The sequence below is a fragment of the Rhizophagus irregularis genome, chromosome 23 (genome assembly GCF_026210795.1).
Source record: "Rhizophagus irregularis chromosome 23, complete sequence".
Lineage (NCBI taxonomy): Eukaryota > Fungi > Glomeromycota > Glomeromycetes > Glomerales > Glomeraceae > Rhizophagus > Rhizophagus irregularis.
The window spans coordinates 1,165,281-1,191,451 of NC_089451.1; the positions used below are offsets into that span (position 1 = coordinate 1,165,281).

The following is a 26,171-nucleotide window of genomic DNA, read 5'->3' on the forward strand; positions in this document are numbered from 1 at the left end:
GCCTCACGTCACCTACCAGATGGCGGGATGAAATTTTTAAGTAGAGTACTTAGCAAAAGCTAACCATCCCTTTTAATTTATAGATATCCCACAAGAAATGTTAATTTATAGGGACCTGTGGAATGGCATGAGCAAAAAGAAATGCAACAAAGAGAATTCCACTTCAAGAAATTAAATTGGTTCTTATTGTTTCAATAGAGAATGTTCACATACTTTTTTTGTAAATTATGCATCAAATTTTTTAGGAAATTTTGAAATTGAGGCACGTGAACAATATTAAAAAAAGATCTTGTTAAGAAAAACAACAATTTTATTACTTACGCCTATAGTATAAGTATATCGTAACCTGACTAATCCGTAATCACCGTAATCACATGATAATAATAAATTATTCACATAATTGTTCTCGTAATAACTGGACAATGCCAAACAATAAAAGAATTTTGATCTTTGGAAAATTTCAGAAATAGGCCAAACTAAAAAAAAAGTTAAGCCGATTTTTTTTTCTAGTTCAGCACCAAGCTTCTGAAAAAAATACATATATATACACAAATGCATATATTTTTAAAAAAATTCTATATACGTATAAAAAAAAAAAATTCTTTTTTTTTTTGTTGTTAACTGAACACCATTTTTGGTGGCTGTCAAATGTAAAGGCATAAAAATCATTTGTAAATAATAATTCGGAAAAAAAAATGCACGCATGTTCGTGTTACTAAATTGGATTCTAAAATCCTATTTTAGTTAATTTTGGGGATGTACTGTATATCATACGCTCAGGATTAGTTTATCCCTTATTGTATATTTTAGGAATGTGAAGGGAAAATTTTACAAATTATAGATAAAAATACAGTAAATCTAGAATAATAATATATTATTATTAAGAATTTGACCGGTCAAAAGCTTTGCAAAAAAAAAATATTGTTTTCTTATTCGGTGATGACGAACAAACTGATGATAAAGGCTTTCAAGATAGTAATAAAGAAAAAACTGAAGAATCTCAGAATAAATTTATTAAGGTTCAAGGAAGGAAGATGCACGAATTTAAAAAATGGTTGATTGGGAAAGATATTAGAAAGATCGAAGAGAGAAAAGATCATTGGTTAAATAATGAAGAAACGGATTCAGATGATGATGAAATTATCAATGAAGAATTACAATTTGTAAAAAATTATGAAAAACCACACTCTGATCGTTCTTTGAATGAATTATTAGAGGATTGTTCAATTTGGAAAATGTCAAAAAAAGAAAAACAAAAACTTCATGATTATTGGCATGCAGAACTTGATGAAGAAATATTATTGAATTTACAAACTGTGCATGAAGGACGTCGTCAAGAGTTGAATGATATTTATGATGAAGCGCGTTGGTGCTGCTAAATTACAAAATTTAATTAGATATATTGATCCTAAAATCATTATTTGTGAAGAAGCTGATGAAGTTTTAGAAGCTCATATTCTTAGTGCGTTAACTCCTTCTACTCAACATTTAATATTAATAGGGGATCACAATCAACTTCGACCTAGTGTTTCAACATATTCTCTTAGTATGGAATCACAAATAGGAGAATATTATCAATTAGATAAATCATTATTTGAAAGATTTATTGATGGTAATAATGCAATTACAATTGAAAGAACTCGACTGTTAATTCAGAGACGTATGAGAAATGAAATTTCTGATTTAATCAGACATACAATTTATGAAGCTTTAATAGATGGAGAAAACACTGCTAAATATCCAAATATATGTGGAGCTCAGCATATAAATGTATATTTTATCGATCATAATCACCCAGAAGATAGTTTTGATATGCATGAAGTTAAAATGGTTGTAGAAATGGTTTTAAAATATTTTTTGTTAAAAATGGATATACTAAACATGAAGATATAGCAGCAGTGCTTACTCCTTATTCAGGACAATTGATCAAAATCAAGGATGCTTTATCTAAATCATTTTCCGTTAAAATTGATGAGAGAGATGCAGAAAATATTGCTGATATGGAGGGAGAAGAAAATAATACTTCAAAACCATTAAATCAACGAGTTACTTTAAGGACTGTTGATAACTTTCAGGGTGAAGAAGCAAAAATAGTTATCATTTCATTAGTTCGTAATTGTTCTGGTAATAAATTTAGTTCTATCAGATTTCTTAAAAGCAAAAAAATGGGGAGACCATCACGACTGTCATCTGACGGTGACCTCCTCAACGTATGTAATCCTGCCTTCTGGCAGGTATCCCACACGTTCGTGCCTGTTATCAGACGACGGATGATGCTGGAAGTGCGATAAAAATGGGAGACTATCACGACTGTCATCTGATGGTGACCTCCTCAATGCAAAGAATAATTGAATAATTTTTCTAATGCTTTTTTTCACTTTTTTTTAAGTATCAGCTTTGACCCTTCACTTTGGATCAGTAAGTTTCGAAAATTTCGTTCTTTCGAAACTTTGTTTTTTAAAAAAACCAAATTTTTCTAATATTTTTTTTTTCTCTTTTTTAGGTATTGGTAAGTTTCGAAAGTTTTGACCTTTCGAAACTTTTTTTTTAAAAAAAAAGAAATATTATTATTAATATTTTTTTATATTTCTTTTTTTAGGTATCGGCTTCAACTTTTCAATTTGAATCACCAACTAGAGCATTTTGTTACGCCGCCACCGGACGGTAAGTTTCAAAGTCTTCGGTTTCAAAAATAGATTACAATTTTGAATAATATGGTCTTCTCATTCTTTTTCATGTGAAATTGGCAATAAGCAAAGTTACGTGGATGTGGAAAGATTGATGTGGAAAAGGTAGAAAGCAAGATTCCACAGATTCTCCTTCAAATATGTTTGTCATATTGTTATGATACATACTCTATAATACTGAAATATAAATCATTTTGTAAATAATAGATAAACCTCATGCATGGAGAGCTAATATTGATGATGGTTATGTTGATAATTGTGAACAAAAGAAAGCGATGATTTGGTAAAAAATTTAAATTTTAAATTTTTTAACGTGTGATCATTGCCATAAATTTATTTATTCTTAGATATGATGATGAAACTGCTAGTGATGATGATTCGGAAGATAACTCAATGGTAAAATCCTATCAGAAAAACCTAGATTGTATTTTTCAAGGAAAATTTTATGGTATGAATGTGCCGTATAGTGATCATCTCACGTTAAAATAATTACCAATTCGTTACGATTTACTGACAGGTACGATCTATCGACAGCATTTTTACCGACGTGAAATTACTTTAATAGTTCCTTACTGTATTTTAATTTCAAATATTTGATTACAATTAAGAAACATTCCCACAAATATGCATATTTCACTTCGTGATGTTAGTTTTTTTTTATGAATAGTTAGTTTCCCAAGACTTCTCCATTTGGATCCGAGAAATGTTTTTGTAAAAAACATGTATTAGCTCGCTCTATTTTTCGTCTCCTTTTATGCTTTGATTACAAACTATGAAATAAAATGACCGTGACCTTGTCGTTGTTGAACATTTATTGAGCTGAGGTGTATATTACATCAGGGTATCGATACTCAAATAAATACCAAACGAAAATAGAAAAATTAATCCTTTATATAAAATATATAAAATGGAGAATATAATTACCATGTTACAACACGATTTAAACAAAATACGGTTTACACCTAACTGTCATATAATTCATACCATTTCAAAATATAATCTCAAAATATGACATAACCGATACATTTCTACATTACGGAAATCACTTTTTTATCGATAACCGGATTTTCATCTTATTTTTATTAAGGAATATGGTGTATATTTCGTTAGCTGTTGTTAACCCAAAAAAAAAAAATAATCCCGAATCCCGACGAGTTGTACATGATTGTGTACCACTTGTTACAATTGAAGATATTTTAGCCCCATAAAGTAAATATTCGTCGGGTAATGGTTTACTTAAATAGAAAAAAGAACAGAAAACAAATATTGTGCTTAGTGTATTTTTTTCTTTATCTAAAATATAATCATATTTTATTATGGTAAAAATGTTTTCAGGATTCGGAAACACTTTTAAGGGTCAAGATAATAAACATGTTTCGGCTAACGACTAGAAGTCTTACCAAAAAAGACCATTAAAAAATTTGTATGGGAAAACTAAACTGCATCGTTAAAGGGCGTATGTTTTCAATTGAAATGGTTACGGAACGATCTCCCGACATTCATTTTCTCCCTGACAACGATTTCCCGACAAGACAAATTCTCGAATGGAAAAGGACATTTTCCCGAAATCAAATTATGAAGAATTCTTAACTACAAAAGTCTTCAATTAAAAACGTACACATGACCAGACAGCAGATACTGTATATCATGTGTTTTCATATTACACAATTCAAGTTATTTTATACGGAGGGTTATCTAAATATCATCGGAATTTTTTTAGTTATATAAATTATCAAAATTGAACTTATAAATATAAATAAAAATAAATTACGTAATTTTAGTTTAATATGTGAAATTGTAATTATGTTCAAAAAAAAAAAAACAAATTATCTCAATTAAAAAAAAATACAATATACTGTAAATTAGATAAATTATGCGGTAAAATGTAATAATTGTAAAAGAATAAATTCATTTATCATTTATTAAAACATAAATAAACATAAAATAATTTTTTATTTATTTATTATATTAAAAAAAATTATTTTTTTATTTTTCGTAGTAAAATCACAATAATTAAAATTGGTACTAGAGAAACAGTGAGCAGGCTTAAGCAATTAATTAGAAACGAAAAAAAATGCACGCTTTATACCGGAAATTTAAATAGTGGAAAACTCTATCCCATATGACAGAGATGACGAGAAATGAACTACTTGCGATTAATGAACATAGGTGATTGTTAGAAAGTGGAAGAAATCGTTAAGAAACATATTTATGTACTGTATTTGTTTCAGATAGGTGGTGGTGATTACGATATTTCTGCCTTTTGGCGAATGTTACATACACTCGTTTTAACCATTCCAGATAAATTTTTTAGACATCCTCGCCATCTTAATCTCACAATGTTGAATACCAAAATTTATTTCATATATACTTTGCTGAAACCTCCAATTTTATTAAATATTTTTACAATATGATTATATAATAGTAATGATATAATAACAATAAGAAAATAATAAAAATAAAGATAATTTAAAAAATGGTGTCAAAATAGGATGCATAAACAATATAAAAATTATAAAAAGAATAATGAAAAAAAAAACTATTATTTTATGTGAATTGCAATACTAATACAATACTATTACAATACTTTTGTAAAATACGTTATTTATAAAATATTGTAAAGACATACAAAATATATTATAATTTTAAAATTTACTTTATTATTATAATACTATCTTATGATAAAAAACAAGAAATAGATTTTATCGGGGAGCTATATTAAAAGGCTTTATTGTTATAGATGATTTTTTTTTTTTTGGAAATATATTTAAAAAAAAAGTGCAATTTAAACAAATTTAAATATCAATGGGTATTTTGCAGCTTAGTTTTCATCTGCTTTAACAGAAATTGGGATATGATTGACCATACACAGAAATATCCAAAACATGGGCAGAGAAACATCATGGCAAAATCTGGATATGATCACATACTTTGATCCATTTTCAGTTAAAGCAGATGAAAAGATCTCATTGATATTTACTTAATTTATGCCTATTTTTAAAGATCAATTGCTGCAACAACTGATATTTATTACCAGAAAAAAAATAAAATCATATGATATTTAAATTTACTTGATTTATCTTTATATGGTTCTATAATGATAATATAGCTCCCTCTGATAAATCCATTTCTATCATAAAATTGACTTGAATTAATTCAAAATTTGATTAAAATAGTGAAAAAGTCAAACTAATTTACTAGTACATAAAATGCAAGGGTTAACATTGACAAATACAATAGTTTTTTGGATTCAAATAGATGATTACAAAACGTTCGAAATAAAATTTAACGAATAAATGTTAGAATTGTTTAAGCAAAATTAACATGTTTTACCTTATGTTAACTTTTTAACTTTATGCTGACTTTTTAACTTTATGTTGACTTTTTAACTTTATGTTAACTTTTTAACTATTAATATCAAATAATTTATTTATATATAATAATATCATTTACAACCTTTTATAACCCTTTTACATATATATGTGTGTATTATTTTGTTTTAACTAGAAAAACTTCATAATCATCAATTTTAAATTTTCCCGCGCGTTTCCTAATTAATTTTTCATAACTATTTTTATAACATTGTCCTACATTGGTATTATTTTCTAATAAACGTAAATCTGAACGATACTCTCCAAAACCTATACCATAATCATAAACTGCGTGACATTTATCAACAACTTTACTGAAAATGAAATTTGTTAATTTATTTTTATCTAGAGAAAAAAGAAAACTATTCTCACACAAACAATAAGATCCCGTAGATTCAAAATTTAAAGGATTGTAACCTCCAAGTATTTCATCGGTATTTTTAACACTAACAACAGTAATAGTAGGACCTTTTTCATTACAATGATCATGAAAGGTTTGAAGATCAAATTCCACGTATAAGTAATTCAAAATCAAAAGTAACATCACGATCATGTTGTACTGCTATCTTAATAAAATTTCCAAGTAAAAAAGCATGATCAGAATTAATAATATTAGAATTTATATTCATTAAATTATTTCCAAATTTTGAATGAGATTCTTCATTTGAAGAATAATATTCAAGAATTTGTACGTAAAAATCGATATCAAAAATACTTTTAAATGGTTTAATCTTTTGAGAGAAATCCTTGGGATTAATTTCTTTAAAATTAATATATGGAATAAATGGTTGAATCAAGTTCCCAAATGTTGTTATATTTTCTTTAGTCCATTTTGTCGTATCCGATGATAATTCTTGAGATTGTGCGATCGTCCATTCCATAAGTTTATCCCAAACATCAATTTGTTTAAAAGAATTATTACTTTTCACTAGATTTAGTAGGACATTTTTTTCAATAGTAACAAAATCATCAGTTTTGAAGATAATAGAAGGATCTTGTTTGATAGTATTTTTATAAAATTGTGTTAATCTAAAAAATTGAGTGTATTTAGTTGTAACATGTTGAATAAGAACGAAATTTTGTTTTAATGATCCTTGATCTTTATAAAGATGTATTGAGATAACATCGCTTATATGATGAAGTTGCAATTCATCGGCCGCGATTAAAAGTGCGATATTTATTTTAACGTCATTCTTAACATTAAAAATACCATCATATATATACCTATAAATAATATAATATAATTTTTAAATGATTAATAGGATATAAATATAAAATTTATTTTTTTCATACCTTACAAGAATATCAAATATTTTTACGGAAATATTTGGTTTATTATATTCAATAATATTATTTTTATATTTTAATTTTTTATTATTTTTTAATTCATTACGAAAAAAAGGAGATCGTATTTTTAATATTAAAGAATGTAATTTAAATATTTTAGTATCTGGTTTCTTTCCAACTAATATTTCAATATCATGAAATTCACCAGATTTAAACGTTTCATTATAATCTTTAGATAATATTCCGAAATATTTCATTTTTAGAAAAAAAAAATTTAAAAAAAATTTGGGGGAAAAGAAAGAAATGATCATCTTTTTATGTGGAAAAAAAATGTTATTGTTGACTTTTTCTGTATTTTTGTGAGAACTTTTTTTTTTCAAAAATTATTTCTTATTCATTACCGTCATTACCGTAGTTTAGTTGCTCGAGTTGATCATCCGATGTTCCTGCTGTAAACAATATGTTGTACAAGGGGTGGGCACATTTAGTCACATTATCAAGTTGAAATACTTGCTTTATAGGCTTAAATAATTCCTATATGAGTTAACAAAAACGTGTTAAACAAAAGCAATATTGTAAGACAAAAACAACGACTTAAAAGAGAAAGTGTGTCAAACATTATCTAACATATCTTCAATTTGATAAATAATGTAAAATGAAAATCATGTTATTCAATATATATATATATATATATATATGCAGTATAAATTTTGAATTTCCGTAGCTACGATCTTTTTTTTTTTTTTTAAAAAAAAAATATCCTTAAAAAATTTTTTTTTATTTTTTTCCTTTAACCTAAAGAAAATAAATATAATTAATATGTTCGGATTATGGAAATCAACATCTGGAGATTTTTATAATTTACTTGAAACTGGTGAACTTTCTGATACAGAAATATTAATAGGAGAAGAACCGGATACAAAAATATTTAAAGTACATTCTTTAATATTAAAAACTCGTTCAAAATATTTTCGTACCGCATTTTCTAATAATTGGATAAAAACCGAAAATAATACAATCACCTTACATAAACCAAATATTTCAGCTGAAGTATTCGATATACTTATAAAGTGAGGAAAAAAAACAAATTTTCTTTTTTTATACTTTTTATTTTAAAAAAAAAAAAAAAATTTCAAAATATTTCATACTTTAATTTTATAGGTTCATTTATAGTGGAATATTCAGACTTAGTGATTACGATTTAAAAACAAATATTGCAGTTTTAATTGCAGCCGATGAATTATGTCTTAATGAATTTTGTGAACATACCGAAAAATTTCTTCTTAATAACGAACCTTTATTAAAACAAAATTTTATTCTTATTCAAAAAACCGTAAATAAACTTGGTCAATTTGAAAAATTGACACAATTTTATGAAACAAGTATTAATGATGAACCATCCTTAATTCTTAGGGCAAATGATTTTATAACGATTCAACAAGAAACTCTCCTTGAATTTTTAACAGAATATAATCAAAGATTAAATCCTATGGAAATTTGGGATAAACTTATAGAATGGTCAATTGGACAATATAATGAATTACCAAAAAATACAAAAGAATGGACGAATAATGATATGTCAATATTTGGAACGTTAATTAATCCATTTATTACTTTTATTGATTTTGAAAAAATTAGTTTAACAAATTTTTGTAATAATATTAAACCTTTTAAAGATATTTTTGATAAAGAATTTTATGTTCAAATGCTTGAATATTATTCTTTTAACGAAGATTCTCATTCAAAATTTAAATTAGATATTGATTCTAAAATTATTACTCCTTTTCATGCTTTTTTAATTGGAAATTTTATTAAATTATCAAATGGTATTCAAAATTGTACTTTTGAATTTCAATTATTAGTACGTGGAAGTAGAGATGGTTTTAATGTGAAAAATTTTCATAAAAATTGTGATGAAAAAGGTCCTACTATTACTATCGCTAACGTAAAAAATAGTAATGAAATAGTTGGAGGTTATAATCCTTTAGATTGGAATCCAAATTTTGGAACTGATTTTGTTTCTGATGAATATTTTATCTTTTCTTTGGATAAAAAGGATTTGGAAAAATTTATCTTTAGTAAATTTGTTGTTGAAAATCTTGGAGTTTATAAAAATAATGGTCCTGATTTTGGTGGTAATACTTCAGATTTACGTTTATTAGAAGGTGATGCGAAAAAAGGTCAATGTTATAAAAATAGTTATGAAAAATTAATTAGAAAAGTTGAAGGAGTATTTGATATAGAAGATTATGAAGTATTTCAAGTATCAACTATTAATCATTGGGAATTCGATGATGAAATCGAAGTCGAAATTAGTGAATACAACGAATATGAATATTATGATGATCCTGATTACAGAGGATATCTTTATGATTTTTGAGGTTGATGAGGTTAGAGAATGATGATGCGATATAACATTTGATTATATTATATATATATTTTTTTGTTGGTATGTTTTCCTCCCCGCTTTTTAAACATTTCCTTCTCATTAAAATAAAATATAAATAAATTTGAATGTTTATATATTTTATTATAATTTATTTTTCTGAAATCTAAATTTCTAATTATTGATGGGGGTATCATCGGGTAATTAGAATCGTCAACGCTACTATTTGTAATGAAAATTGTATAAAAATTGTATTATAATAAAATTTATATATTATTTATTTATATATTTTGAAATTTACAATAAATAAAATTATTTTCTTTTTTTTTAAATCGATTTATTTATAAAAATTTTCATAATCATCCATTTCAAATGTTCCTTTACTATGGCGTCAAAATGAATTACGTCGCCGTAATACCGTGATGCCGAATTGCCGCAATGTCGAACGTTATTTGCCGTAACATCAAATTGTCGTATTGTCAAACTGATGCCAGTTTTACCAAGTATGATATATCAGCAGGTTTGCAGGATGAACACTTGAATCCATGTTGATGCAATACGTAATACCGAATTGGAATATTATACCCAAAATCTGGTCCAATACTTTTATTATATATCACCATCAACGATTTCTCTAGGTTATATAACATCTGTTATACAAAAAAGAAATTACCATCAACGATCTTACCAAGTTACGTAAATCTGTTAATTTGTTTTTATCAAAAAGAAATCAACTTAAATATATTTAACACTATTCGATAACCAAACTAAAGGAATAAATCCTCCAAAGTGTTTCTTAACCATACTAATAGTAATTATACATAATCAGGTTCAATTCCATCTTTACTTCCTCGTACGAATAAATTGAAATAATAAAAAATATTTTTCTATCATCTTGTCTCGTTAGTTGTTACCAATTAAAGTACGTGATCTGAACTAATAATTCTATATTCATTTTATAATTCAATAAACTTCATTATTAAAAGAATAATGTTCAAGAATTTTAGAGTAAGATTTCAAAAATATCTTTGAATAGTTTAACTTTATAATTAAAATCTGCTGAACTAATCTCTTTTAAATTAATATATGGAAATAAATGGTTGAATTCTCCCTTTAAATATTGTTAACTCGTTATAACATAGTATCTTCAAGAAGAAAGCTAAATAATTAATTAAATAAACCGTATTTTTTATATATATTTCTTTTTTATATCGATAATACCTAGTCTTCCAAGTTCCAATTAAATTAATGTTTTAATTTGTTCAAAATTAATAACAAATTCTTTGGGATAATAGTGGCCAAAAAATAACTGAATTTTTCTTATTTTTTATCTAAACCATTACTGCGGTAGTAGTAAATTAGTATTAAGAATTATTTTGATGATAGTTATATTTTTATTGATATGGCGAATATAAAAAATAATAAATTTAAATTTTAATTTAAAATTATAAAAATATGCATCGGATAGTTCATAACCAATATTATTTTCCATTAATAAATAAGTAGGACGCAATAATAAAAACAATTTAATTGAAAAAGTTAGTAAGCTGTCAATAGAAATAAATGTTAAATTTAAATTTGACAAACAAGATGATATAATCTATTATTATTTTTTTAAATACTACTGTACTAGCTAGATATCAATAACATAAAATAAATAAAATAATACTAACTACTTAATTCCTATTTGTTACAAAGTACAAGAAAGCACAAACCACTGATCCATCATCTATGATCGATATTAAAAATCGGGGCAAAATTTAATGTCCCCAATTGGCAATAATTACACAAACAATATAATTGCGAAAAAGCTTAATCTTTGTAAAAATCATACTATGTAAAAATAAACTCAAGGAAAAGATTACACTAAAAAATTTTGCATGTTTGTTATTGTAAAAAAGGAACACGCGTCAGATGTGCCTTTATTTTGCGTTAGGGTTTCGATCTGTAATCTGATAACTTCGGTCATCCGAATAAAAAATCAGATATCCTTGTTTAAAGGATCGAAAAAAATTTTTAATGTTTTAAAATTATGTTCGTTCTTTTAATCTTAATATTAGATTTTTTTCTTTTCTTTCGCAATTCATTTTTCTCATTTTGGATTATTTTCATGCTACCTTATCCTTATTTTTATCATGTTCATTTTGCCCTCAAACCATTCCTATTTCATCCCTTTACCCCTTTACCCCCACCCCTCTTACGGGGCTTACCAGCTGTTTATTTAAAAAAAATTAAAACCTTTACTATGGCCGTTCAGATTTTATCCTGAACTTACAAATCAACCTCTTTCTGCAATTACTAATGAAGCCTATAAAGAAAAATGTTAGGATTTGATCCTTCCTTTATTATTCCAGGAGAAAAAAATCAGAACAATGGTTGTTTAGAGTTATAAATTTAATCGGGAAAATTTGCAGAATATCTACCAAAGTTGTTAAAAATGTTTCTCTTACAATTGATCTCTGGTCCAGTAGAGCCAAGTATAGGTATTTAGAAGTTACTGCAACTTGAATAACGTCAAACTTTTAAATCAAAGTTACAATGCTGATAACACATATGTCCCCTCTCCACATACTGGTGACATTATTATTGCCAATGAACTTCACAAGTGTATTTAAGCATGAATCTTGGAAATCATGTGACTTAGATCACAATGGAAAATGGATCAAATATGGCTTCAATGTTTCCAGAAAAATGGTTGTGAAAATATCCAAATCTTTCTTGTACGACACGTATTCTCCAGTTGGGGATGAGCTCCAGCAGAAATTTTGGTAGCATGTGCAAGGAGACTAACAAATTTCTTTCAATGTCAAAAACAAGTGGAAAGATAAGAACAGGTGCAGAGAAAACTTGGCTATATAGATATTTTGCATTGTATTCAAGATTTATCCACACGTTGGAATTCATCATATTAGTATTTTCAAATTTTTGATTAATGACATATTTTTTTTTAAAATAGAGTAATTTAATAGTAACGCCATAAGTTTTACGCTCAAAATCCTGTAATCATCTTTTTAACAAAGATAAAATCACCATATACCTTTTAAAATAATTATTTCATTATATTTATTACCATTTTGGACATTAATTACAAACAAAATAGGAAAATAAATTATTTCTAAAATACAAAAATGTTTATTAATTACATTTTATTACATAATATAAACTTACATAATTTAATTATTATGAAATTGGGATGGATTATTTGTACGTGAAAAAGTAAATATAATAATTGTTGTTTCCAAAGTAGTAAGAACACAAATTAAACTGAAAAGACTCAATCAATTCAGTTGCAGCATTCTTTGATGATTTGACATAACATTCAAACTCAAATATTCTAAAGAGAATTACACAAGAAATATTGGAATAATAAAAGAGTAGGATGTCCAACAAAACAAAATGACTAAGGAAAAAAATAAAGCACTTAACAAAATAGAATTTGCGCTGTATTCTAATAGTGTGCACGTGTGAATTTAACAGGGTGGTCTAAGATGAAAATATTGAACACCTTAGATATTAGGTAAGAATGGAGAAATTGGATAGCTAAGTATCACTTGCAGCATACTTTGACAATTTAACATATAGCAAAAAGTGTTGACAAAGCAACAATCGAGCTATACTTGTAAATAATGCGCTCAAATTCAAGGGAATATATAAGGAATATTAGAAGGGCTAGATCAAATTTGAAAATGCGACTATAAAGTCAAAAAAAAAAATAATAATAAACGTATGTAAATTTATTACTTTATTATGATTTTATAATATACAAATAATTCATTCTATTTATTTTCTGTTTAATTTATAAAAACTTTATTTATAAGATAGTACTTAATCATAATAAATATATTCCAATAAAATACACATACTGTAATATTGATAAAGAAAATACATAGTAAATAATAGATACAGATAAAGAAATTTATATTTTGAACATTTGTAAATTTTTAGTTATTTTTATCTATAGGAACAAATTATTAAAGTAAATTGTTAATATTATTAGTAAAATTAACAATGTACGTAGAAAGCAAGTTAATGTAAATGAGTACCTAGGTTGAGATTTGTGAAATCTATTGCTTCTATGGATTCTAGAAAATAAAAAAATAATTGTACATTAAAAGAATTTCATGAATACTTGTGTAAAATAAGCTCATGCATTAAATACCTGAATATTCTCCAATATCAGCTTTGTTATCAATAGCATTTTTTGGTTCTGGAAGATTTTTAAAGTCTAAAAGCCTACTCATGTAAACTGCTTGAGGATTTGTAGTATATGAAATAGTAGTACCATTATACAGTAATGAAGTAGAAGTAAGTTTTTCATTAATTTTATCTGCTTCTTCGGCTTGCTTTTCAACTTCACTAAAATAATTAAAATTATTCTCTAAATCACTTAATGAATCATATAATTCATTTGCTTTAGGTCGTTTTAAAGGATCAGCATCCCAACATTGTTTAATTATGTCCAAAATTAGTTGAGGAATTTTATAATTAGATTTTGGCCTAAGCCCGTTACAAATACTAATAGCTAAGACTTTATCATGAGGGAGGTGAGAAAAACTCTTCCCCTGAATTTCGATTTTCATACAAATCCGCAGTAAACTTAATAATGGGAGTTTCAGTCTCAACTTTAGACTTTGCTACGTTAGAAGGATACATATACAAGAGCGAAGAAGAACGCACTGAGATTCATAGAAACGCAGGCTGGGAATTAGAAGCACAAGACCACGATATTGCAATATTTATGGGAACAGATGTTATCACAGCGGCTTTAATAAGAGCCGTGGTCACAGTTTGTCTAACGAAACAAAAAGATACAATGGATACATTTTATAAAAAAGTCACTGAGAATGAAAGACTACATTTTGACCAAGAATTACAATCACTTTACTCACAAGGAACCGCTTTGCAACACGAGTTACATATAACTAAAGATAAACTCCAAAAACAAGATAAAGAACTGGAAGAATATTTCAAAGCGATGCCAATAAACCAACACATGTCAAATATAGAAGTAGGAGCAAACGACAGACCAGAATATCAAACAACAAAACGAGTACCTACAGGACAACTTATATCAATAGAAGACGAAAATGATAATACCGTTAAAGGTGAAAATTCAAAGAGCGAAGGAAAAAAGAGATGTCACGTGAGTGAAAAACTGATAGATGGGAACGATATGGAAGGAGTTACATTAACAGCCAATGGAAACAACATATCAATGCACAAAAAAAATTTTACAAACACAAGAACAAGATTTTACGCAAAGATCAACATAAACACACAAAAATTATCAAAAGAGGAAATAGAAAATGAAATCAGAAAAATTTTTAACAAAGACAGATTTATGATAGACATCTCAAATAAGAACAGTAACAGATACATGTACGTAATGTTTGCAACAGGAGAAGAAAGAACAAGATTGACCAATAGTGAAACGATTATCAACAACGTGGGCAAATTCTACACCGATAAAGAAAAGGAAGTGACGATCAGTGACCCATTAAAATGCGAGATCAAAAATATACTGATCGACAAAAGTAACAGTGAAGTAAGCGTCGTATTAAACAACTATGGATTGGGGAATCTCAATAGAGTTTTTAATAATACCAAAAAATCAAAAGATGGCAGTAAACGATATGAAAGTGTTCTAATTGACTTAAAATGTACCGACGCATAATTAAGAGATACATGGTCTATACCAATTGACGAACATGGTAATAGAATCACGATTATACCCTAAATTTAACGGCAATACAGAAACAGGAAAGGAAGAAATATATGGCCCAGCTGATAGACGTCGATCTGGAAGTAGATTACAAAGACATATCCGAGATTCTAAACAACGTAAAGGCGAAAGAGTGGTATATTAACGAAGATAAACGAACGAGAAGAAAGACAATCACAGTTTATTTTAAAAACGGTCAGGAAAGAGACAGCGCCATGAAAACACCCTTCATAGTAAATAACAAGTGCTGCACATGGAATAAAGGCTACATAGGGCAGCCCTTTCGGACCAACCAACAAAATAACAACAACAACAGATACAATGGAAGAAGAAGTAACCACCAACACGAAAGTAATAATAGCAGACAAGATACAAGTGATCACAATTTTGAAGGGGAACAAAGAGGACACCGACAATATAACAAAAGATACAACCCACAATATCGACAACAGACACGATGACCAAATGCATATAGATTTAATGGAGAAAGTAACAACTTTCATAACCAATCTTATGATCCGAGATCTACACCCTACCCAAGAAATAATAGACACAACGAACATCATCAAGAATTCAGAGAAAGCGGAAGAAATTATGACAGAAGATCAAACGGACGAGGATCCGACAACTACAGAAATTACAATACTCAACAAGGATATAATAGACACATACAACAACATAATTATAACAGAAGAGAAGCATATCATAACAGAAGAGAAGAAAAGTACGGAGGAGAGCAAGACCATAGACATCATGATGATGGATACAAACATCGACGAACAAACTATGACAATGATAGAAGAGGAGAAAACGGGGTCCATTATGGACATAGATATTGAATCAACTTCACGAACGATAAGTATACACGAGGAGGAGACGTGGGACGTAAATGATACGTTAAAAAATTATATAGAAAAAAATAAAAAAGTAAAAAACAAAAAAACAGACAAAAATACAAATAATACTAAAATCAATAACAAAATAAAAATAGGATGTATAAATATAAGGGGATTAAATGCTGATAAAGAAACCGACAACAAACAAGAGAGATTAAAAAATTTTATAAAAAAAGAAAATTGGGATATAGCGGGAATCAACGAAACAAAAATCAAAAAATCGAAAGGAAAATACATATATAAAGAATGGGAAAATATGAAGATTAGGAACAACAGTGCTGAAGAAGAAAAAAGCAAAGGAAGCCAAATTTTAATACAAAAATATTGGACAGAAGTACGAACGATCAATTATCAAGAAATAGAAGGATATGCACAATCAATAGATATTCGACTTAAAGGAAATAAAAAGTCGATAAGAATCATAAACATATACATGGTAGGTAACAATAAAAACAAAAAAAAGGAAATTATATCAATAGTAGATAGATGGATAAATGAAGGGAAAAATGAAAATTTAGATGTTATAGTAATGGGAGATTTCAACGAACGGAGACAAAACAAAGGGAAAAAAAATAAAAATATATTGTTAGAAATGATAGATAGTCATAATATGGTAGACATCCATTATTTTTTCAATAATGAAGACCTGATAGACACATGGACCAACAGAACAATAAGTACAAGAATAGATTATATTTTTGTGAACAGTGAAATGCTTCAGAGAATCGAAGAACACGAAGTATTAAATGTAGAAAATAAATTATTGACCGACCACAAAGCGCTAACGATAACGATTAAAATAGATAATGAGACAACAAGTTCAACTAACAACAAGAGAAAAGACACAGGACACTTTAGAAACAAGTTTTCAGGTAAAGAATGGGAAGAAATTGCGGAAAGAGTAGAAAATAGTATTATAGAAAGACAAATGGATATTGACGAAAATGTAGAAAGTAATGAAGAAGTAACAAGTGAAATAGATAAAAAATGGACAAAACTAAAAAACGTAATAACAAAAGTAATAACTGAAACGAAACAAGAAATAAGAACAAAGACCAATACTACAATGAATACGAAGAAAGAATACAACTCGAACATCAATGAAATGTCCGATTGTGATAGAGTCAAAACTAAATTAAAAATCATAAAAGAGATTGAACAATGCTGGAAAAAATGGAACAAACTGACGATGGAAAAGAATGAATCCAACGTTAAAACAAGGTGGAATTTAGACATGATGGAAAATTTTGGTGCAAGAGAAAGGAAAGTAATTACTAAATACAAGATATTAGTACATAGATTTAACGACATCTGTAATATGAAGATGACAACAGAGGCATTTAAACAAAACATTACTTTGCACGATAATCTAGAAGACAGTACATCGATAAATATAGCAAAAATCAAGCTAGAAAAGGAGAAAAGTAGATTGCTGTGTGATATGGTAAACGTACAAAAATACGAACAGAGTTTGGCAATAGAGAAGAACATAGAAAAACGCGAACAACTAATGACAACAGATTTAAAAGAAATGATTATTAGAATCATAGATAAAAGAAGAGGACAAATTAAAATAGATAGTTGTCAGAAAATAAGCGAAGATAGGGTTAGAATGATTACAAATCACGAAGAAATAAAGGACGAAGTAGTAGAACATTATAAAAATTGGACGTGCACAAGAAATTTTGACGAAGAAGAGTTCAATAAAAATTGGAAACACTATTACGATAAACTAGAAACTGTTGACGAACATATATATGATCATCTATGTGAGGAGGTGACACTTATAGAATGCGATTTAACACTAAATAACGTCAAAAATGATAAAGCAGCTGGCGCAAGTGGTATTCCTTATGATTTTTGGAAGAAAAGTGGACATCATACGAAGAAAGCATTAATAGATATAATAAACCTCGTAATAATAGAAGGAACATGGCCAACACACGTCAAATGATCAAAAATAGGCAAAAAAAATGGCGCAAATCGCATAAATTATTCGCAAATTTGTATAAACTATTTACAAATAGTATAGGTTAATTCGTAAATAGCCAAAAACAGCCAAGAATAGCCAAGAATAGCCAAGAATAGCCACTGCTTTTCGCGCCATTTTTTTTGCCGATTTTTAGCATTTCGACCTGTGCAAAGGAATGGAAAGATGGAATAATATATCCAATTAAAAAAACTATGGAATGGAATAGAGATCTAAAATTAACGCGCCCAATAACTTTAATCGAGACAGCAAGAAAAATCGTGATCAAAATACTTACGAATCGTTTGAACGATATTTTAACAAAATATAATATTTTAAGAGGAAAAAACTTTGCGGTACTAAAATATGAAAGCACATTTGAGCCTATTAAAATTTTACAAGCAATAATTGAGGATGCAAATATCAACAAAAAAGAAGCGTGGATAGTGCTAATGGATATAAGTAAAGCATATGATTCCGTTAGCTCGAAGAGTCTGAAAAAAGGAATGGAGCGCATAAAGTTACCAGAACAATGGATAAATTTGGTTTTAGACATATCTCATAATAGATTCAATAGAGTAATAGTCAATAATGATTTAACTGAGAAATATAAAGTAGAAAATGGAATCGTTCAGGGCGAGGTGTGGTCTCCGATACTATGGAGAATTTTTTATGACCCGTTACTATGTAAATTAGATGATATGAGAAAACAAGCAGGTTATGAAATCAAGTCGGAGTTCAAAGAAAATATTACATTAGATGAGGTGACACATCATAATATTTCTATCAATGCGATAGCGTTTATGGATGACACGACATTAATAAGTAGATCACATGATCAAATGATGAATATGTTAGAGATATGTCATAGCTTTTATAGATTAAATGACATAAAAGCAAATCCTAAAAAATACGAAATCATTAGAATAAACAATACAGAGAAAAGAGATATGATAATAGAGGGACAAAAAATAGAAAGGATCAATTCAAAAGATGGTAATAGATTTTTGGGAATCTTCTTTACGCACAATAATAACAGAGCAGTTCATATTAAAAAAATGAAAGATATGATAGAAGGTTTCGTCAAAATAATGAATAGGAAAATAATAACAGACAAACAAGTATGTAAACTTTGGAATATCAATATGATACTGGCACTAGAATACCAATTACAGGGAGTAGTAATCACAGAGAGTGAAGCGAAACATTTAATGGCGCCAGTTAACACTTTGATAAAACATAAATGTAAGATGCCAAGTTCGTTGCCTAACTGCATAATCTATGATAAAGATATTTATGGAGTTAAAGATTTATATAGTCTTCAGCTTGAAAGTCTAAGTAAAAACATAATGTATATGGCAAATGGTAATGAAATAGTTAGAGCAATATTTAAAATACAAATGGAGCAGTTGCAACAAGAAGTATGGACGCCATTATGTTTTGCAGAAAAAGTTTCTCAAGTAAAATTCTCAACAAAAAGATTTGTAGGGGACGCTTTAATAATATTAGATTCCAAGAATTTTCATTTATGTGATCATGAAAATTATAATGATTTGTTCAGAAACCACAGAATTAAAGGAGGTTACATTTTGATAGAAGATGTTTTAGATGAAGAATTTAAATTTTATAAAATAGAATCAAAAAATGTGGTGTTATGTTCGTTGAACAATTAATTGAGCCATATACAGACAAAATGATGAAATAGACACATTTTTTAAAAGAAAAGGGTTTAGCCTTGAGAATAGAACCAAAATGGTTTAAAATATTAAGAGATCGTATAACGATCAATGGTATATTGGAGAGAGAATTATGTAATGAAATGTTAATCAAAAGAAAAAGAATAGATGATACTAAGAAAATTAGAAGTAGCGAAGACATGTCTGATAAAAGTAGAAAAGAAACAAACAAAGAAGTGATTACATGGAGAGATTCGATGTCGAACAACAATATTTATAGTATAAGGTCTAAAAAATCACGTCATCATTATTACGATGAAATAGGTAAACATATGATAGAATATGATAAATTACAAGAGAATAATGATGTAAGTAACTCTCCATTTTTGATTAATTGTAAAGGATGTGATTATAACATCAGAAGGAAAAAAGATCGGAGTTCCGAATGTTACATCTATATAGAAAAAGATCTAGCTACGACGATATCAGGAAGATGGGAAAAAGATAACGAAGATGTTAAATATATAAAACCTTATATGACGCTCGAAAATATTGATAAAAGAAATGTTAGCGTACAAAGAACGTCAAATATCAACAAAGAGAACTTAATAATTAACAATATGGTCATTGACAAAGACAAAAATGAATTACGAGCAAACGCTAAGTTATGGTTAAACAATGTTATAGAAGAAACGGGAATTTATGAAAATTTAAACAATTTCATAGATAGGGATTTCTTTGATTTTACAAATAAAGAAATTTTCTTACAGATAGGAGCTATAATACAAAAAGGTCCAGACCTGAATTTAGACGGATTTTTTGGGATAGAAATTTTTGCAAAAAATAGCATGGAAGAAAAGTTTAGCATAGAAGGAAAAGTTCGTAATACAAGAAACGAAAGGAAAATTTACGCCATTGGAATTATAACAGCGTTGATGATTATACCAGATAATGTGATAGTAGATTTAAGAACGGATGATAAAATATTAAAATGGCTCATAGATTATAGTAATATAGGTAGTAACAGAAGAGAACTAGATGACCCGTGTTATATATTCTTAAATTGTATTAATATAGTCTTAGAATTAAAAAATATTAGGTTATTAATTAACGAAAAGAAAGCAAATGATATGATGGTAATGAAGAGTGTAAAATTGCCAGCGTTAAAGCAAGAATTGATCAGATGTAAAAATTCAATTAAAGAAGTAGTGTTAAAATATTCAAATATAGCGGTGGATGAATATGCATTAAGATGGAATTATAACTTGATAGAAGGTGCATATCGAAAATGTTTCAAAGAAATTAGTAATAATATAAATAGAATTGATCTAATATTAATGGATTATGTGAAAGATTGTTTTGTGGAATGTAACGGAGCCAACGTAATGATTGATTGGAAAGAAACGTTCAGATTAATTAATAATGAAATCACAACAAGCAGAAATGTCATGAGTAGGTTAGATGCATCTATAAGATCATTTAGAGTTAAAAATTTCTTAAAGATTTTACCCACTTATGAGATATTATACGAAAGGAAAGTTTGGGGTATTCAAAACACGAAATGTCCTAGATGCATAGTAGAGATAGAGACGTGGGAACACATATGGTCTTGCGGAAATAATGGTAGTTATACCGAAAGTAAGTTATTTAATGATAGTATTGAAGAGATATGTGATAATGTAATGATAGATGAAGACGCGAATGAAATAAAAGAATTTAAAGAAAATCTAGTGGACATATCGACTGGTCGATCAAATATTATGATTTTGAATAATATGATTAGAGAAATTACAAGAGGAATTATTAATGAAAAATGGATGCACGTATGTAAAAACAATTCTTTCAAAATAATTTTGAGAAATATATTCGATCTATATTTGACAAAAATACAAGAACATATATGGAAGGAAAGATGTAATGAGACGACAGAATTAGAAAAACAAATGGGTATATTCAAAGATCTAAAAAGAAAAAAAAGGGATGCTCGGAGGATAAGGAAACTGATACAACAAAATTAGAAAAATCAAAAAACAAAAAGAAAATAAAAAATATGAAAAAAATAGATTTAGAAAACAAAGTTAAAAATGACGTATTTAGTTTAGGTAGTTCAAATAGACATAGGATAGGTAATAGTATAATTAGTAATTTGGTTAATACATAATAATATGTAGTCTAGTTTATTAATAGATAACGAGATAGTATATAGATTTACTAACTTTTGATTACGCTTATCAGCGCCTTGGTTAGATAACCCTTGGCTTTGTTATGAAGTGATTCTTTATTATATAATATTGAATTTCAATGTATTAATTTTATAATTATTATGTAAAATGATGCGTTATTATTACTAATAAAATAAAAAAAAATACGTTTAACAAAAAAAAAAAAAAAAAAAGACTTTATCATGAGGAATATCATGATAAGGAGGAAGCCCTGTACAGACTTCATATGCAATAATTCCGAATCCATAAACATCACTTTTTTGAGTATATTCTTTTCCTCTTAAAACCTCAGGCGCAACATAAGGCAATACTCCATATACTTGTTTTTCACATTCATTTTGAGAAGGTTTTACATTTGCTGGTCGACATAATCCTAAATCAGTGATATAAGTTGAATTTCTTACATTATTTAATATATTACCACAATGAAAATCACAATGAACTAATCCTTGTTCATGAATGTTTTTAAGGCCTCTTGCAATCCTTTGTAAGGTATCCACCTTTTTTTCCCATTTCATTGAATTAAAACTATCATTTAGAAGCTGTCTTAAACTGCCATTTTCTGCATAGAACATTACCATCATAAAATCATTAGATATTGGATCTTTAGTAATGCCATAACACCGAGCTATATAATCATCATAACTCGTAATAGTATGTGATTCCATCTAAAAATGCATTCATGAATCATGAATAATAAATAATAGTCAGTTTAGTATTTATAAAAGGTCATTAAGGACAATATCCTAATAAATATATGTAAGCAAGTAACTTACTTCTCTTAAAAAGTCTGTAATATCCTGAGAATTATGTAAACATTTTAAAACAACTGGAAAATTTTCATAATCCTTATCCCAAAATTTAACTCTCTTCCATTGATTATTTTCAGAATCCCATTCCCTTATATACCCATCTCTCCAAATTGCTTTATAAATAGTTCCGAATCCTCCTTTAGCCAAATATTCAACATTTTCAAATCTATCATATTCAATCCACTCTAAGGTTTCTCTATAATCTTTAGCTTTAAGTTGCATTTTTTGAATAAACTTATCAACTTCATCATTTCCACTAGTCCAATTTTTGAAATTTTGTTGAAAATGCTTAGAATTACATGACTTACACCAAGTTTCACCAGTATTAGGTTGCTTACAATCTTGGCATAAACCATTCTCTTTATAACGTTCTTTTAGTTCTTCATTTAATATTAGCTTATCAATTAATGATCTTTGTTCGTCTGTTAAAGAGTAATAATTGTAATTAAAATCTTTTATTTGCTCAAGTACATCATCACTAAGCTTAAATTCTTCCATGTCAACTTTATGTTTAAACAGAGTAAAAGAATTTTTTTATTAAAAAAAGAAACCACAGAATTTATAAAACGTATTGCAGTTGCACGGCAGCGATCGACAAATCTTATTTTAATTTTGGCATTCGATAAATCAGCTGATGATCACAAAGTCACGAATAAATTCTATTAAAAAATTTCTTTTTTAGAATACAAAAATTAAATAAAATACTCTGTAATATAAATTTCACAAAAAAAGTGCTTTATTGATATAAATCTAGTACCAAAATTACTATTTTACTGTCGTTTGTTATTACCATTATATCGTACAAATTACTACTGTACATAGACTTGAAGCAACTGGATAATATATTTAATAAAACAAAATTTACTAACTATGATCCCAATTATGCTCATTTTTAATGCAAGTTTTTCTGACAATGATATTCTTTATGATTGATTTAATATATTGTTCTCACGACTCAATAAATAAATATAGTCTATATAACTAAAGAAATTCCTGTACAACCGGTAATGTTTAGATTAACCTGTATTACGGTTTGCTGTCGGGTCATGTGTACGTTCTATATTTACCGTTGTAACACTATCTCACGCAACCACGCAACCGGTGACATTTAAGGGGACGTGAAAAAAATAATTTTGGCAAAAAAAAACGCCACTCAGATAAATATAAACAGTGAAAACGTGGTAGGGTGGGATGCCGGTGATGAATATTTTTAGGTCACATGAGTAGAAAATTTGTTGGCCAATCTGAGGGAAAATAACAAATTAAGGCTTACAACATTTGATTGAAATTGATAATAGATTTAGTTTAATTAAAAAGTTATACAAAGGGAAAGGAATTAGAAAGGATTAACATCATATAGTGCAGATGTAATATATTTATATACGGATGCGACTTGCGAGTAAAAAAATAGTAAAAATAGTATAGGATGGATGAAATTAAATAACGTGGAATATTTATTACCATATTGGAGAGAAATTATGATTGAAGAAAGTCCTCGAGAATTTGTAAAAAATCTAAATCAATATAAGTATAAAGCAGAATGGTTATCACTTGATATATGACGCTCCATGAGAATGAATATGTTATATACTGAAATTGATTGGAAATTATCGTTAGATATTATAATGAAAGAATTTAGAGATGATATTTTCATGGAATAATAACGATAAAGTAGCGTTCAATTTAAAAAATTATTTAGAAATATTACCGGTTATGAACTTATCGAATAAACGAAACCTAAAAATCTACAAGAGAAGCGGGATAATTGAGAACTGGGTACATATTTGCAGTGAAGATAACATCATAGTCGATCACAAATTACACGCAAATCTATTTTTTATTTTTGAACGAGAGATCATTAGTGATATTTACGATATTTAATGGACGGACTTTTCATGAAGCTATAAAAGGCGTTGTTAATAAACGTCTATTTAATGGTAGAACGGATAGTAAATTTAAAAACGCGATAAAGGAATTTGTCATGGATATTAAGGAATTAGCAAGGCAATATATTTGGCTACCGAGATGTGAGGAAATGAACAAATGGGAACTGAATCAGGGAATTACTAAACACATGAAATGGAAGAATAAAATCATATTCTAAGAGATGGAGTCAGTGAGAAAGTTAAAGGGAAGTTTGTTAAAGATACAATAGATAGATGAATAGGTTATCCAATGATTGACCTGCTGCGGCTGATCGTATCAGCATTAATTCTTTTTTTTTTCCTTTATTAGTGTTGTGCCCCAAGTTGTCGATTGCCCCAAATCAACGATCGGCCTAAATTATCGGCCCATCTTTATAATGCCTTAAGAATTTTCAAAAGCATTACTTTTCACATATAGTAATCATCGATGATTATCGTCAATTTGGGGCATATTGAGATTTGGGGCACAACATTAGTATTATAAAATTTATACATTATAAATGATTATAACATGGACGCAAAAACATCATATCAATAAAGTATCTAATCATCTGTATATCTCGAGCTTTTAAATACTACTAAATTATGATACGTCCATAGATCTGATAACTCAATTGAGGACCAATTTCACCTAATCTATCCCTAGTTTCTAAATGATACATTGATATCTGATTTTAAATCTTTTTTTCGTTCTTTTTTGGAACATTTTTTTTTAATATTTTTTTTTTCAGTCTTTTTTTAAACTGGATCTTTTTTTCTTTTAAGATTAGATCTTTTTTTTTCTAATAACAATATTTTTTTGGTCTTTTTTTGGGCCGGATCTTTGTTTTTAATATTTTTTTTGTCTCTTTTTGTTAGACACGAACTTTTTTAATAATTTTTTTTTTCAATTTTTTATAACCGAGATTTTAATAATTTTTCTTTCCAATTTTTTTTTTAAAACTGAATTTTTAATATTTTTTATCCTGTCTTTTTTCTCTTTATAATAATCTATACTAATACTGTATTTTTTTATATTTTATTTCATCAATTTATATGTGTATAGTATAGGTACTATAGATATGCACGGTAAGCATGACTTATTTTTAATAATTTTTTTCTTATTTTACTAATTTTTTTTATTTTTTTATTTTTTCATTCTTTCACGCCTCTTAGGTTTGGATTGATGATATAATCAAAATAAATATTTTTTTTTGTTGAATAAATATATTCTTTGTA

The 26,171-nt window shown here is 27.6% G+C and overlaps 8 protein-coding genes across 8 annotated transcripts; 5 read left to right on the forward strand and 3 right to left on the reverse strand.

Moving 5' to 3' along the window:
- Positions 1-1,034: 1,034 nt before the first annotated feature.
- OCT59_015227 (uncharacterized protein) lies at positions 1,035-3,284 on the forward strand (the record flags this gene model as incomplete). The annotated part of the gene is made up of 9 exons (XM_066139874.1): positions 1,035-1,365; positions 1,430-1,842; positions 1,938-2,124; positions 2,390-2,418; positions 2,504-2,509; positions 2,600-2,645; positions 2,895-2,970; positions 3,056-3,135; positions 3,205-3,284. The coding sequence occupies 9 exons, from the start codon at positions 1,035-1,037 to the stop codon at positions 3,282-3,284; spliced, it is 1,248 nt and encodes a 415-aa protein (XP_066002707.1).
- A 3,277-nt stretch (positions 3,285-6,561) lies between these two features.
- On the reverse strand, positions 6,562-7,602 carry OCT59_015228 (uncharacterized protein; the record flags this gene model as incomplete). The annotated part of the gene is made up of 2 exons (XM_025329253.2): positions 6,562-7,282; positions 7,352-7,602. 2 exons carry the CDS (start codon positions 7,600-7,602, stop codon positions 6,562-6,564), a joined length of 972 nt encoding a protein of 323 aa, XP_025174719.1.
- Positions 7,603-8,164: 562 nt separating this feature from the next.
- On the forward strand, positions 8,165-9,725 carry OCT59_015229 (uncharacterized protein; the record flags this gene model as incomplete). The annotated part of the gene is made up of 2 exons (XM_066139875.1): positions 8,165-8,415; positions 8,507-9,725. The coding sequence occupies 2 exons, from the start codon at positions 8,165-8,167 to the stop codon at positions 9,723-9,725; spliced, it is 1,470 nt and encodes a 489-aa protein (XP_066002708.1).
- A 4,032-nt stretch (positions 9,726-13,757) lies between these two features.
- On the reverse strand, positions 13,758-14,268 carry OCT59_015230 (uncharacterized protein; the record flags this gene model as incomplete). Its single annotated transcript, XM_066139876.1, has 3 exons — positions 13,758-13,813; positions 13,891-14,087; positions 14,261-14,268. 3 exons carry the CDS (start codon positions 14,266-14,268, stop codon positions 13,758-13,760), a joined length of 261 nt encoding a protein of 86 aa, XP_066002709.1.
- Positions 14,269-14,334: 66 nt separating this feature from the next.
- Positions 14,335-15,405, forward strand: OCT59_015231 (uncharacterized protein; the record flags this gene model as incomplete). Its single annotated transcript, XM_066139877.1, has 1 exon — positions 14,335-15,405. The coding sequence occupies one exon, from the start codon at positions 14,335-14,337 to the stop codon at positions 15,403-15,405; it is 1,071 nt and encodes a 356-aa protein (XP_066002710.1).
- Positions 15,406-15,439: 34 nt separating this feature from the next.
- Positions 15,440-17,875, forward strand: OCT59_015232 (uncharacterized protein; the record flags this gene model as incomplete). The annotated part of the gene is made up of 4 exons (XM_066139878.1): positions 15,440-15,589; positions 15,727-16,312; positions 17,153-17,793; positions 17,870-17,875. 4 exons carry the CDS (start codon positions 15,440-15,442, stop codon positions 17,873-17,875), a joined length of 1,383 nt encoding a protein of 460 aa, XP_066002711.1.
- Positions 17,876-20,137: 2,262 nt separating this feature from the next.
- Positions 20,138-22,012, forward strand: OCT59_015233 (uncharacterized protein; the record flags this gene model as incomplete). The annotated part of the gene is made up of 1 exon (XM_066139879.1): positions 20,138-22,012. The coding sequence occupies one exon, from the start codon at positions 20,138-20,140 to the stop codon at positions 22,010-22,012; it is 1,875 nt and encodes a 624-aa protein (XP_066002712.1).
- Positions 22,013-22,365: 353 nt separating this feature from the next.
- OCT59_015234 (uncharacterized protein) lies at positions 22,366-23,526 on the reverse strand (the record flags this gene model as incomplete). The annotated part of the gene is made up of 3 exons (XM_066139880.1): positions 22,366-22,884; positions 22,993-23,237; positions 23,337-23,526. 3 exons carry the CDS (start codon positions 23,524-23,526, stop codon positions 22,366-22,368), a joined length of 954 nt encoding a protein of 317 aa, XP_066002713.1.
- Between the last annotated feature and the right edge of the window lie 2,645 nt (positions 23,527-26,171).